This window comes from Rhipicephalus microplus, chromosome X, assembly GCF_043290135.1.
Source record: "Rhipicephalus microplus isolate Deutch F79 chromosome X, USDA_Rmic, whole genome shotgun sequence".
Classification (NCBI taxonomy): Eukaryota; Metazoa; Arthropoda; class Arachnida; order Ixodida; family Ixodidae; genus Rhipicephalus; species Rhipicephalus microplus.
Window position 1 is genome coordinate 264285803 of NC_134710.1, and position 12231 is coordinate 264298033.

General features: G+C 45.3%; 1 protein-coding gene across 2 annotated transcripts; it reads left to right on the forward strand.

The window, feature by feature from the left end:
• The first annotated feature begins 5858 nt into the window (after positions 1–5858).
• Positions 5859–10957, forward strand: LOC142776096 (uncharacterized). Of its 2 annotated transcripts, XR_012887302.1 has the most exons (4): positions 5859–6485; positions 7309–7448; positions 7606–7734; positions 8209–8340. XR_012887302.1 is itself a non-coding variant. In XM_075879035.1 (2 exons), exon 2 carries the CDS (start codon positions 8213–8215, stop codon positions 10262–10264), a length of 2052 nt encoding a protein of 683 aa, XP_075735150.1. In that variant the 5' UTR covers positions 7602–7734; positions 8209–8212; the 3' UTR covers positions 10265–10957. The 2 variants fall into 2 exon arrangements, 1 of the variants encoding a protein (XP_075735150.1); XM_075879035.1 differs by lacking the exons at positions 5859–6485; positions 7309–7448 and having other exon boundaries at positions 7602–7734; positions 8209–10957.
• Positions 10958–12231: the final 1274 nt, after the last annotated feature.

Below are 12231 nucleotides of genomic sequence, written 5' to 3' on the forward strand. Positions count from 1 at the left end.
TATATAGCCCACATCCAAAATATAAACATGCTCATGGTAAGAAAAAATAACGTACACTGAAACAAACTGTAAAAAAACTAAAGCAAAATAGCACATGATGATGAATACAGGTAAGCCAGTTCTTTAACAGATAGGAACATCGAAGGTTTAATGTCACCAGCTTCCTTTAGCTGTTCATGCAGCCTTAATGATAATACTGGTGCTTTCATAAAGGTGAGCTGCAATACCTTCTGTTTTCTCGAACAGAGGCTTGCAACCACATTCTCAGCAATCAAAAGCCAAAGAACCATCTCTATCTATAGTTTTTACCTTTGACGATGTTCCTGAAACCGTATATTTAGGCACTTGTCTCTTTGACCTACATAACTGTGTCCACAGAACCAAAATATGCTGTAATCGATGCCTCCTGCACAGTCAACAAAGTTTTGCCATGCATAGATTGGCTATGGTTCAAAGCTCTTTTGACATCACAAGTTCAATTACATATATGAGATTGCTTATTCAGTGCATTGGTAAAACGAGAAAGTATCTAAACATATGGTTACAGAGGAATTTGCAAAAAGTAAAATACGTGGATAGAGACGTTTCTTTGGGTTCTCATATTTGGAAATGCGATTGCCAATGCCTGTTTGAGAAAATACAAGTTGTTATAACTCATCCTCATTATGGAACCCAGAACCTTCAATACTTTTGACTGCAAAGAACTGGCTTACCTGGATTTATTGGCATGTTCTATGTCACCGCTTTTCGTTTTTTTTTTTGTGGTCTTGGTGATTTTATGCTTCACTTCAATTTTTTTAAGCATAAGCATGTTGTTTTTATCTCGGGTATAGGCAACCCATTTGGGAGTTGAGATAGATTTCAATTGGATATTGGCGCTAATTCTCATCTCCCTTGAGCTGCTGTGTTTACCGGTGAGCAGTTTGAAGTATGGAATACCAACTAGTCCGCAGACACATATGTTGTTCCATTCGCAGAAACCATGGGGTGCTAGCCACACGCTCAAAGTCGAATGTTTTTTCATCGCTCTTGCAGCCATGAAAGCGAATAGCAAGGCTTGATTGAGCATGCGGGTGTCACATGGGCACTTTCTATCGAATGTGAATTTGTGAACCGTGATTGACTCATCTCCGCACCTAACGCAATCAAGAAACTTGGACTGGATAGCCATCGAAATTATATCGTGTGATGATTGTACTTTCAAATCAAAAATGGTCAGCAGCTTTTCTGACTGATGTAGTAGTTAAAGTACCACGCATTTAACAGCTCAGGTAATACCAGTTCGATGCTACTACGCATTTAAAGCGAAGTATTCGACGAACAAGCGGAAGAATCTGAGCAGGTTGCCGAACGGCCGCGCAAACCACAAAACTACAAGCGCATTCCGCAAAACTGGCAACAAGTACAGACTACCACATCGTCATCACCTCACACACAACAGAAAATATCACGGATGTCAAGGAGCACTGAAACAGGTTGACGAGTCCTAGACAACGTGGCCTTGGACTCACTCGCCGGATTCCGTGTCGACCGGTTGTGTCCTCGAGATCCTCGACGTCAGCATAGCTCTGGCCGACTGGGCTCGCTCTACGTCATCTCCTGACGCTGATTTCCGACGACAGCGTAGCTCTGACCTACAGTATTTGCTCTATGTCATATCCTGACGCCGACAAGAGCTCACGCAAGTGGTGCCCCGTTTTCGGACTCCTGTGACCGTGTTTCCATCATTTCTATCTCTCCTATCCCCTCGATATGTCCTCGCTCGCTGGCTTGGCGCATTTCTTTCTCTCTCTCTACACCTTTATTCATATTCTTTTAATCCCTCCTCACCCCCATCCCTTGTGAGCTACTGTTGAGGTGTCGCACCCTCATGCAGACAGTTACGGGGCTCACTTTTCTCTTCTTTTCATTCTTATAAACATAAACACTACCCCCCCCCCACACACACACACACATCGTGGCCTTCACGCAAGCTCAGGCGAACCACAAAATTCAGCAGTTCCAAACGCGAACACAATCTAACTATTCACGTTTACAGTGCACATTGCAACGACCAACACAATCACAAGAATACCGAGCCGACCATCAACACGAAAAAAATATGCCCAATGCACCTTCATCAAAAAGAAAAGCTTCCATAGGTTGCCTGAACCAGCGTTGTAAACTTTGACGCAAAGCCGGAACGTTCCTGCAATCCGCCTAGATCCAAGCCAAGTTGGGTGAAAATAGCGTTTTCGTTATTTTGACCAACGCCTCCTATAGAAGATGCCTGCCGCATGAGCAGAAAAACGGCTGCCACACCCTTTCCCTCTTTTATTTTAGAATGTTCTCGGTCGCTAGCGTCACCTGTGGCGGACGGTGCAACAACGCAACACTTTGCATAGCCTCAAAAATCGCGGTGTACAGTTGCAGGTCTCGAACATCTCTCGACTGACGCGCCCCTATGGGCCGTCGGTGAAAAACGTTTAGCAGCCGACGCGGTGTGATACCGCCCGCTGCCGTGATAATGAATGTATGGATGGATAAGGCTGTACCCTTTAGATTTGGCGGTGGCTAGCGCCACCAAGCCGTAACTGCTAATGAATAAAAACTTATATTTATTTTTTTTCCTTAAATAGTGAGGTTGAGGATTCGTACTTTGCAGCGCAGGGTTCAATTTTCACTCGTACCTTGACTTTAGCCACCAATCAGATAACCTCCTTCTAGTTAATTCTACCCGCTTAAAGTCTATTTTGCCCTCACTGTCCCTAAACCCCAGTGCTTTCAAAAACACTGCGCCATCAACCTGAACTACAGGGTGAAGCCCTTTACAGAACATTATCAAGTGTTCGGCAGTTTCTTCTTCCTTTCCACACGCACTGCATACCGTATCTACCCCTTCGTACTTGGCCCGATATGTCTTTGTTCGCAATACTCCCGTCCTGGCCTGAAACAGTAGAGAACTACCCTGAGTATTATCATAGATACTTTCCTTGGCTATTTCCTGCTTAAAAGTTCGATAGGTCACTAGTGCGAACTTCTTAATCATGCCCATTCTCCACATATCAGTCTCAGCTTCCTTCACCTTCTTCTTAACCGATGATTCTTTTAAGTTTGGCCCCCTGCTGTTTTCCAAGTATTTACCAGTGAATTTTCTGGTTCACTTCCGCCATTTTGTATCGACATTCTTCGTGTACAAGTAGCTGAATACCTTCCTAGCCCAACGCTCCTCCCCCATTTCTCTCAATCGCTTCTCAAATGTTATCTTGCAGCTAGCTTCCCTGCCCTTAAATGATGTCCATCCCATATCACCTTGTACTCCCTGATTTGGTGTATTCCCGTGAGCTCCTAAGGCAAGCCTACCTATTCCACGTTGCTTAATTTCTAATCTTGCTTGAACTTCTGATCTCATGCACAAGACCACATTGCCGAACGTCAGACCAGGAACCATGACCCCTTTCCATATTCCTCTCACAGCATCATACCTATTGTAATTCCACAGTGCCCTGTTTTTCATTAGCGCTGCATTCCTGTTACCTTTAGTCGACACCTATATTTCGTGTTCCCTTAGGTACTCGGCCCCATTGCTTATTTATACGCCCAGATATTTGTATTTATCTGTTATCTCTAGCGTGACCTCCTGTATTCTAAGCTCACTACCTTCATTGTCATTAAAAATCATGACTGCTGATTTTTCCTTACTGAATCTGAAATCTAACCTATCTTCCTAATTACCGCAGATGTCCACCAATCTCTGCAAATGTTCCTTGTTGTCGGCCATTAGCACTATATCATCTGCGTTGTTAAGTTTGGCCTGGAAAGTCGTCTGGGCAGACGCCTTTGTGTGTAAGCCGATCCACTGGAGAGGTTCTAAATCCCTTAGGCACCCAGTCTGACCGTCGCTGCCGAAGATTTGAGCAATTATCCAGACCAAGCAGCAAGCAAAGGCGAGTGCCCGTCCTTCAAATGCGTACCCTTTTGTCGTCCCTTCAAGCAGAAGTGGTGACTAATGGACTCGGCGACTCATCGGGCAACGGAAAAGCTGGCGTGGCCGGCGACAGAGCTGACGGCGGAGCGGCGCTTCTTTAATCCTCAGTCAAGTAGCCGACCAGCCGACTGCCTATGCCCGCCAGGCATTGTCCCTGCTGGCCGGAGGACGAGACGTAGTGTCGCCAAGACGCCGCGACGCCACAGAGACGACAACAGGGACGGCGTCTTTCTGGGGGAGACCGCGGCGGCTGCCGCGGATCGCCCCGCTAATTGAGCGAACGAAATCGGCGGACCCTTTGAAGTATGCGGCCAGGATCGTGGGCACTCTCGACTAAAGGCACACACACGACGAGGAAGAGCCCTGCTGGCGCCACCACAGTGCAGTGTTCACGTGGACCTTGCATGCTCGCCCCCCCCCCTCACCTGTGTGTGCATGATTGGTGTTCGACTCGGAGAGGAGGAGCCCGACAGGGCATAAAACGACGCGGCAGAGTGCTGGACGTCGCTCTGAGCTATGTAACGTTCAACCACCACGCTCGTGGTTTGGGAAATCCACTATCCCTTCTTTCCTGTAAATATGAGTAAATAGTGACATAAACCATATGTTTGTTTTCCGTATCCTCCAGCGTCCTTCCTTTCAACATCTAACAACTGGTGGCAGCGGTGGGATGCCATCAGCAGCGAACTTCTTCCTTCGTCAACCCTAACAGCGTACATCAATGCTGGTAGTGCCTGTTCAATGCGTTTTCCTTGTTTGACGAAAGAGAGGTTGAAGCCCAGTCCACTCCCCTCTAATTTGGCCTCTAATCCTTGAAGGTAAATCATGAATAACAAGGGTGACAGAGGACACCCCTGTCTAAGCCCCCGTTTCACCTCTGTGGGCTTAGATACCTGCTTTTCTCACTTTATAACTACCTTGTTACTTTTACAGATCTCCTTTAAAAAATTAGTCACTACATCTTCCACGCCTAGTGTGTCCAGTATTCCCCACAATTCCTCTTGAACCACGCTATCGTACGCTCCCTTGATATCCAAGAATGCTAGCCACAGGGGCCTGTGTTCCTTTTCTGCTATTTCGATGCACTGCGTCAGTGAGAACAGATTGTCTTCCAACCTCCTGTGTTTCCAAAACGCATTCTGCAGTTCTCCCAGCACCCCCTCTTCCTCTATCCATGCCTGCAGTCTTTCTTTTATAATCTGCATCGCCAGCCTGTAGACCACTGATGTCACTGTTATAGGACGGTAGTTGTTTATGTCAGCTTCTCGGTCGCGAACGCAACTGCGCGGCGCTTGCTCAAAACTGAAGGCAGGCCAACTCCGCTAGGAGCACGAGCCATTCCCCAGGCATTGTTTAGAGGAGGCGTTGTTTTTACCAGGTGAGAACAACGTTTCTAGACTACCTAGTATAGAAACGTTGGGTGTTCTCACCAGGTCGCAACAGCGTTAATTTTGGGCAACGCCTCCTCTAGAAAGATGCCTGAGGAATGGCTCACGCTCCCAGCGGAGTTGGCCTGCCTTCAGTTTTAAAAAAGCTCCACGCAGTGGCGCTCGCGACGGATACTATCAGTGCAAAGTACGAATCCTCAACCTCGCTACTTAAAGGGAAAAAAATAAATCTAATTTTTGGTTCATTAGGCATTACGGCTTGGTGGCACTAGCCACCGCCCGATCTAAATGGTACAGCCATATCTATCCATCCATCATCATGGCGACAGGCGGTACCAGCTTAGCAGTGTGGCAGCTTGGGCTAGTTGGTATGGCATGACGATAGTTATAGCGCGAGAACAAAACAACGACACTGAGACAAGAAGGACACGAAAGACACGAGCGTTTTTCATCTGCGGCCCATAGGGGCGCGTCAGTCGAGAGTTGTTCGAGACCTGCCACTGTGCATCACTATTTCAGAGGCTATGCAAAGTGTTGCGTGCACCATCCGCAACAAGTGACGCTAGCAACCAAAAACATTTTCAAAGTGAAGAAGAGAAAGGCCGTGGCAGCTGGTTTTTTTTTTTCTCATGCGGCAGGCATCTTTCTAGAGGAGGCATTGTTTTGGAAAACTTTATGCCAGCAGCGGCGGCCGACCAACTCGGGTGCGACTGTTCTCACAACACACGGAGAAAGGAATTCCTCCGTGTCACAACAAATCCGTGCTGGGCGGGGCCTCGCCGCGATGACGTAGCCACCATTTCTTTTTTTTTCTCTCTGTCTCTCTCTCTCTCCTTTTGACGGCGTGGTACGTGGTCGACGTGGTTGCTGTGGTGGCGTGCACTCCACGTGAGCGAGAAGCGTGCACTGTCTTGTTAAGTGGCCGGAAAATCGGAACGCAACGATGAGCGAGCCTCCTGACCGACAGAAGTTGATCGAAAAGTACCTCCAAGGATTACGTCATGACGACGGCTACTCTCATGGCTACCTGAAGTCAGACGAAGAGCTAAAGCTTTTTGAGAGGTCCCTGGCTGCCGTCAACGAGAGGTATGCTGTGCGGACATCAAGAGACCTGAGCAAGTCGTCTAAATGTGAGGATGTCTCGATTGCTTCTTAATGTATTGATCTGCGCGTAGATCTAGCATTGAAACACGCAGTAGTAATTTAAACCAGCTAGGGACACGGCAGGACAGGCTTCTTCTCAGTTGCGGTTATTGGTTTTCGCCTTTTTGAAGTTTGGCTTAGGTATCATTGTTTTCGTTACCGGTTCTCAGTTCCCCTGGAACCAATTCATTTCGGTGTGAGTGAAGTATTGTTCGGATTACCGGGACATGACCCAATCTTCAGAGATTCTATAAACGTTATTGGAGCTGTAATTGGCGCCTTGTCTGTGTCTGCGTGTTTCTTTGGTCCCCGTTGCTTAGCGCCCCAAATTATTCAGTTGTAACTGAACTGTATTTTTTCGGTTTTAGTCATGATTAGCACCGCGCTAGCAAGCTAATTGTGACACGGCCGTGCGTGCCATCCCTGGTGCTCCAGGAAGTGTGAATTAGATGTCTAGAGCAAGGCGGGCCTGATGTTCAACGCTGTATATGAGAAGCTGAAGGGTCAGGGTCGAGATTTTTCGCCCAATTATATTAAAATCCCAAGGCCCAACCAAACTGTAACGTGTTGGTGCTGCTTGTAAGTTGTAACTTCAAAACCGCATAAAAAGTCTGGGTAATTATTAATAATAATAATGATAATTATATTTATTATTCTGGTTGACGAAAGCCAGAATTTCTTACCAGAGGCAGCGCATCTTAAAGTTTTTTTGCTGCCATTACACAAAAACTAAAATAATATTTGATATTGCCCTCTGCCATGCATAAAACTAGGTGCCTTCATTAACTCATCTTTATTGTTTATTTTCAGCCAATGTCGTCTTCTCCATGATCCACTGCGGATCTCGAATCTCTCTGGACAATGTGCCGTTCCGAGCTGTCAAGGAAACCGTGAAAGTGGGCATATTTGGAACGGAGTACTACAAGAAAACTCAGGAGAAAAAAGAACAGGTATGTTACATGGTGATGCACTTCCAAAAGTTTCAATCTCATGCACATATCCAGCAGTCTTCTAGTTCAAAGATTGTGTGTAGGCAGTATAAAGAAGATTTACTTTAAGTTACTATAAGTGTACACGAGAAATAAATATTGTTAACTTCATTTACAGAGTTCAAGTACCACTGACTGGTAGAAGGAGGTGTACGAGAAGAAGTGGGTGAACCTCCAAGGCACAAAGAAAAAGGGGTGCGCAGCAACAATGAATTTGAAGTGGATTGAGTTGTACTCAGATTTTCAGGTATGTAATGTGCAATGACAAGTAAAAAATAATTTCAGATTAATTTCTGGGGACCTTTGTCATGTCATTTATGAATGTGCAATCCGACACAACACAGTTGGTTGAAGATCATTATGGTTTCAAGCAGCGCAACAAGATGAGGGCAAAGTCAAGATGAGACAGAAGACAGCGCTCTATATTTCCACCATTGCCAGTATGTATACACGTGGGAAACAGCAAGATAAACAGAGTGTGAAAGATAAAATGAGCACAACGCATACAGTCTCGGCATCTAAGCCAAGACTGTATGTGTTTTGTACTTTGCGCTCTTATTTTGCTATTTCCCACATGTATACATACTGGCAATAGTGGAAATATACTTCCAGCTATTATTTCAGCGCTGTCTTATGTCTCATCTTGACTTCGCCCTCATCTTGTTGTACTGTTTGAAACCATAAAATATGATCTGTGTACTTAACAGTGCCTGCTTTCTAGGTGGATGTGCCCCCAGCTATGCGGCCAGACAAGAGAAGGTCGTCTGAAAGCAGACAAGGCCAAGGAGCTGCAGGAGGCACTTGACGCAGAGCAGCAGACTGTGGCCAAAGAGACGCGGGTATATGTTAGGATTGCTAACTGCAGTTCCCATCAAAACCATGGTTTCGAGGACATGGAAGCTTTTAGCCAAAACATGGACAAGAGCGTTGCTGAGCGAATTCAGATGTTGGCAAAAGAAGGCATTACTTCTGTATCAGATGTGAAAAAGTGCCTTCACTATTATGTGCACGATATACTTTTTGCGAACAAGGAGAAGCCTGATAGCAGCTGCAGGGCCTTTTTCCCAACACATCGTGACATCAGCAACCAGATCCAAGCTGTGCTTAAGAAAGACCGCTTCAGCACAGTTGATCAAGAGAATGCTAGAATCCTAATTGAAAAGATCAGGGGTGAGCAACCCGAATCCTCCATTGTCTATCGGCCGTATGCAGCACGCAGCTTCGTGGGTAGCAGCGACTCGGACAACGTGGAAGAGAGCGTTGCCAGCGAGTGTGAAGACACGTTGCTGTTTTGCTTCCAAACAAAATTCATGAAGAGCATGCTTAAAAAGTACGGAGGCTCAGTAGTTTGCCTGGACGCAACGCACAAGACGAGTGACTATGCCCTACCACTTTTCTTGCTTGCCGTGAAAACACCGTCGGGATACACACCATCTGGTGTGTTTATCATACAGTTCGAGACGGCCCACTGTATCGCTGAGGCTTTAGACGTTTTCAAGCAGTGGTGTGACAACTGGTCCCCACAATACTGTATGGTGGATTATAGCAAGGCAGAAATAAGTGCCATCAAGCAAGTGTTTCCAGAGAGTCAAATCTCCATCTGTGACTTCCATAGACTACAGGCATGGCAGAGGTGGCTGCGCAGAAAGGAAAACAACATATCCGATCCAGATGAGGCCCTGAAACTCATGAAACACGTAGCCAGTGCTTCAAATCATCATGACTTTGACAAGGCGGTTGAAGTCCTTGTTGACTCTGAGTATTGGAAAAACGAAAGATTCCGCAGTTACTTTGAAGAAGTGTGGCTGTCAGTAAAGGAGCTGTGGGTCATGTCTTACAGGCTGGAGTTTGACGTTGTGTTGACCACAAATAACGGCATTGAGGCCCAAAACCGCGCGTTGAAGGCACAGTACGTGAAAAGTTCCAGCGGGAAACGGTCGTTAACATCCCTGATCATGACTGTCGTTCATGGCTACCTTCCCGACAAAGAAGTGAAATTCCATGAGGCAGCAAGGAGGCAGTCATCAGCGTACAGACAGTACAGTGAAAATTTTCCTGCATACCTGCACAACCGGCCTCATGGGTTCGTTAAGCATATGCTGAGACGGCTTGTTAATGCAGAGGAATACACCCCCACAGACATGGAAGAGCTCCCTGTTGAAGGTGTGTTTACGGTTCATTCTGAAAGAAGTGATGATGATCTGTATACTGTCGACTTCACCAAGCCATCGTGTACGTGCCCTGATTTCAGGAAGCACAAGTACCCATGCAAGCACTTTTGTGTTGTTTTTAAATACAGCGACAGGTGGGGCGTTTCCTCTCTTCTGCAGAGTTACCTCAATCGACCGCAAATTACTCTTGGAAGCTGTCCAGAATCCGAAACAAGTTCCGAGATTCCCCTTGTCAATCAGCCCAGCCCTTGTGAAGTGTCTTCACAGGATCTTGATACAGCAGCATCAGAGCCAGACATTCCCTTTGTCAATGAGACCAGCTTTTGTGAAGTGCCTTTACAGCCTGGGGTTGCTATGCTTCCTGGGACAGCAGCCCCCTCAGTGTCGGAGCTACACAAAAGTATAACCGAGGAATTTGAAAAGTGCAGTTCCCTCCTTTACTGCTGCCATGACGTTCAAACAGAGGTGGAGGCTAGGGGCTTATTGCAAGCCACCTTCCGTAAGCTGGCTGAATCTGTGCCACAGAGTTCTGGCCTTCACATTCGTGGCTCACCGACAAAAGGATGCTCGTCTCTGAAGCCTCTTCCGAAAAGAAGACGCCTATAGTGTGCTGTCACTCTGCCATTGACTGGAGCTTTGACTGCTAGGAAAGGATCGGGGAAAACGGTAGAGATGGACCACTCGGTAAATTGAATTTTGCAATTGTTGCAAAATTCAATTTAGTTTACCATTAATAACTTTGGCCTAAACACAGTGTTCGGACATTTTTGTGAATAATTTTTTAGAATGTTTAGAGCTTTTAAGATTAATATGGTATGTTTTATACTAGACTTCGTTATAGTCATGCAATTGTGACATTGGCAACGACAGTGTATGTGTATAAATGCAGCCGTAATTTTTTGTGTTGGTGATACTCTCAATTCAGAGAGTGTGTGAAAGTATGTTATTAGGCTTCTACTTTCAATCTATGTGTATAAAACTGTTTGTAAAGTTGCATTCTTTCTGTACTTGCTACGGATGTGCTTGCTTTTATACTTTCCTTTTGACATTTTAATACAGTACCTGTTGTATGTGAAAGCATGTTAGTACATTTTTGGGGGTGGTCATTTCAAGATGTATTCATAGCGTGCTTGTAATATCCATAGACTGTAAATAAACCAAATGTGAGAGAATGCGTAATGTGCACAAAAAGTTTACTGTGAAAATGTGAAGTATGGTTACCTACACAGCAGAGCAATTTCATCAAGACTGCTGCAACAGCTGTGACCGGTTGATGTAGAGGCTGGGCAAACAAACTGGCCTTTTTTTTAGGGCAACTATGGGAACTACCCCCTCACTGAAACGCTTTAGGTATACATATTGATTCTGCAAAAGAAAGTTCGACATCCACCTAAATGTGGATGTCAAACTTTCCTTTGCAGAATCTTACTCCACCTTGGGGGTTTCCCCTAAATCTGGTTCATATTGATACTACTGACTTGGGCGAGCTGCTTAATTATTCAATCTGAAAACTTTTTAAATGGCACCATACAAAATGGGGATATAAAAAGGGGTTGCATAAGGAACACGAATGCACAAGAAAATATTACCGGAAGGTGATCGTCTCAACTTAGCATTTATCAGCTAGTATTTCTGAACTAAAGTCTTTAACATGTACATTTAGTATCGTGAAACTAGAAATAGTCAACGTAGAGCTGCCTAGTTTTTGCCCATCATGTATCCAAAACATGCAACCCAATGTATGGTGCATACTACATAGCCTTTTCATGCAAAGGAGAGAAGCCTCATGAACCCTCTTCTTTGTGCCTTGGAGGTTTGTTCACTTTTTCTGTACACTCCTTCGGCCAATCAGCGGTACTTGCATGCTGTAAATGAAATAAAGAATATTTATTTCTGGTGTTTTTGCATGTTAACAGACACACAGGTCGGCTTTGATAAGTGCAAAAAAAACAAGCCCATGTTTTTATAGTTCACGTGCACCAGGGATGTAGCCATGATTTTCTTTCACTCGCAACTACTGATGGGGGGAAAGCGTGGCAAAACGTCAAAAGGTGCGAGAGGAGGTAGAAGAGGTCCCAGCAAAACTGAACATTTCGGTGTGCAGCAACCCCCGGCTATGTGTCTCGTTCACAGTCATAATGCTCTTGGGCTTTTCCTAAATGTATTCATTGGCTAGAAATACCCTAAGGGCCCCAAAAGGGGCATATGTATAAGGAAAAATATGTTAAATACAGCTGCCGCAAAGTATGCACCTTACACTGCCTGCACACAATCTTTGAACTGAAAGGCTACGGCATATCTGAATGAGATTGATACGTTAGCAAGTGCATCACGATGTAACATATTTGGTCTTCTTTTTCTCCTGTATCTTCTGCTAGTATTCCATTCCAGATATGCATACTTCGACGGTTCTCTTGACAACTGGAAACGGCACATTGTCCAGAGGGATTCGAGATCCGCAGTGGATCACGGAGAAGACGACATTGGCTGAAAATAAACAATAAAGAGGATTTAATGAAGGCACCTAGTTTTATGCATGGCAGAGGGCAATATCAAATCTCGTTTTAGTTTTT

Coding starts and splice junctions, on each gene's coding strand:
- LOC142776096 (XM_075879035.1), top strand. CDS start 8,213: ATGTGCCCCCAGCTATGCGGCCAGACAAGAGAAGGTCGTCTGAAAGCA.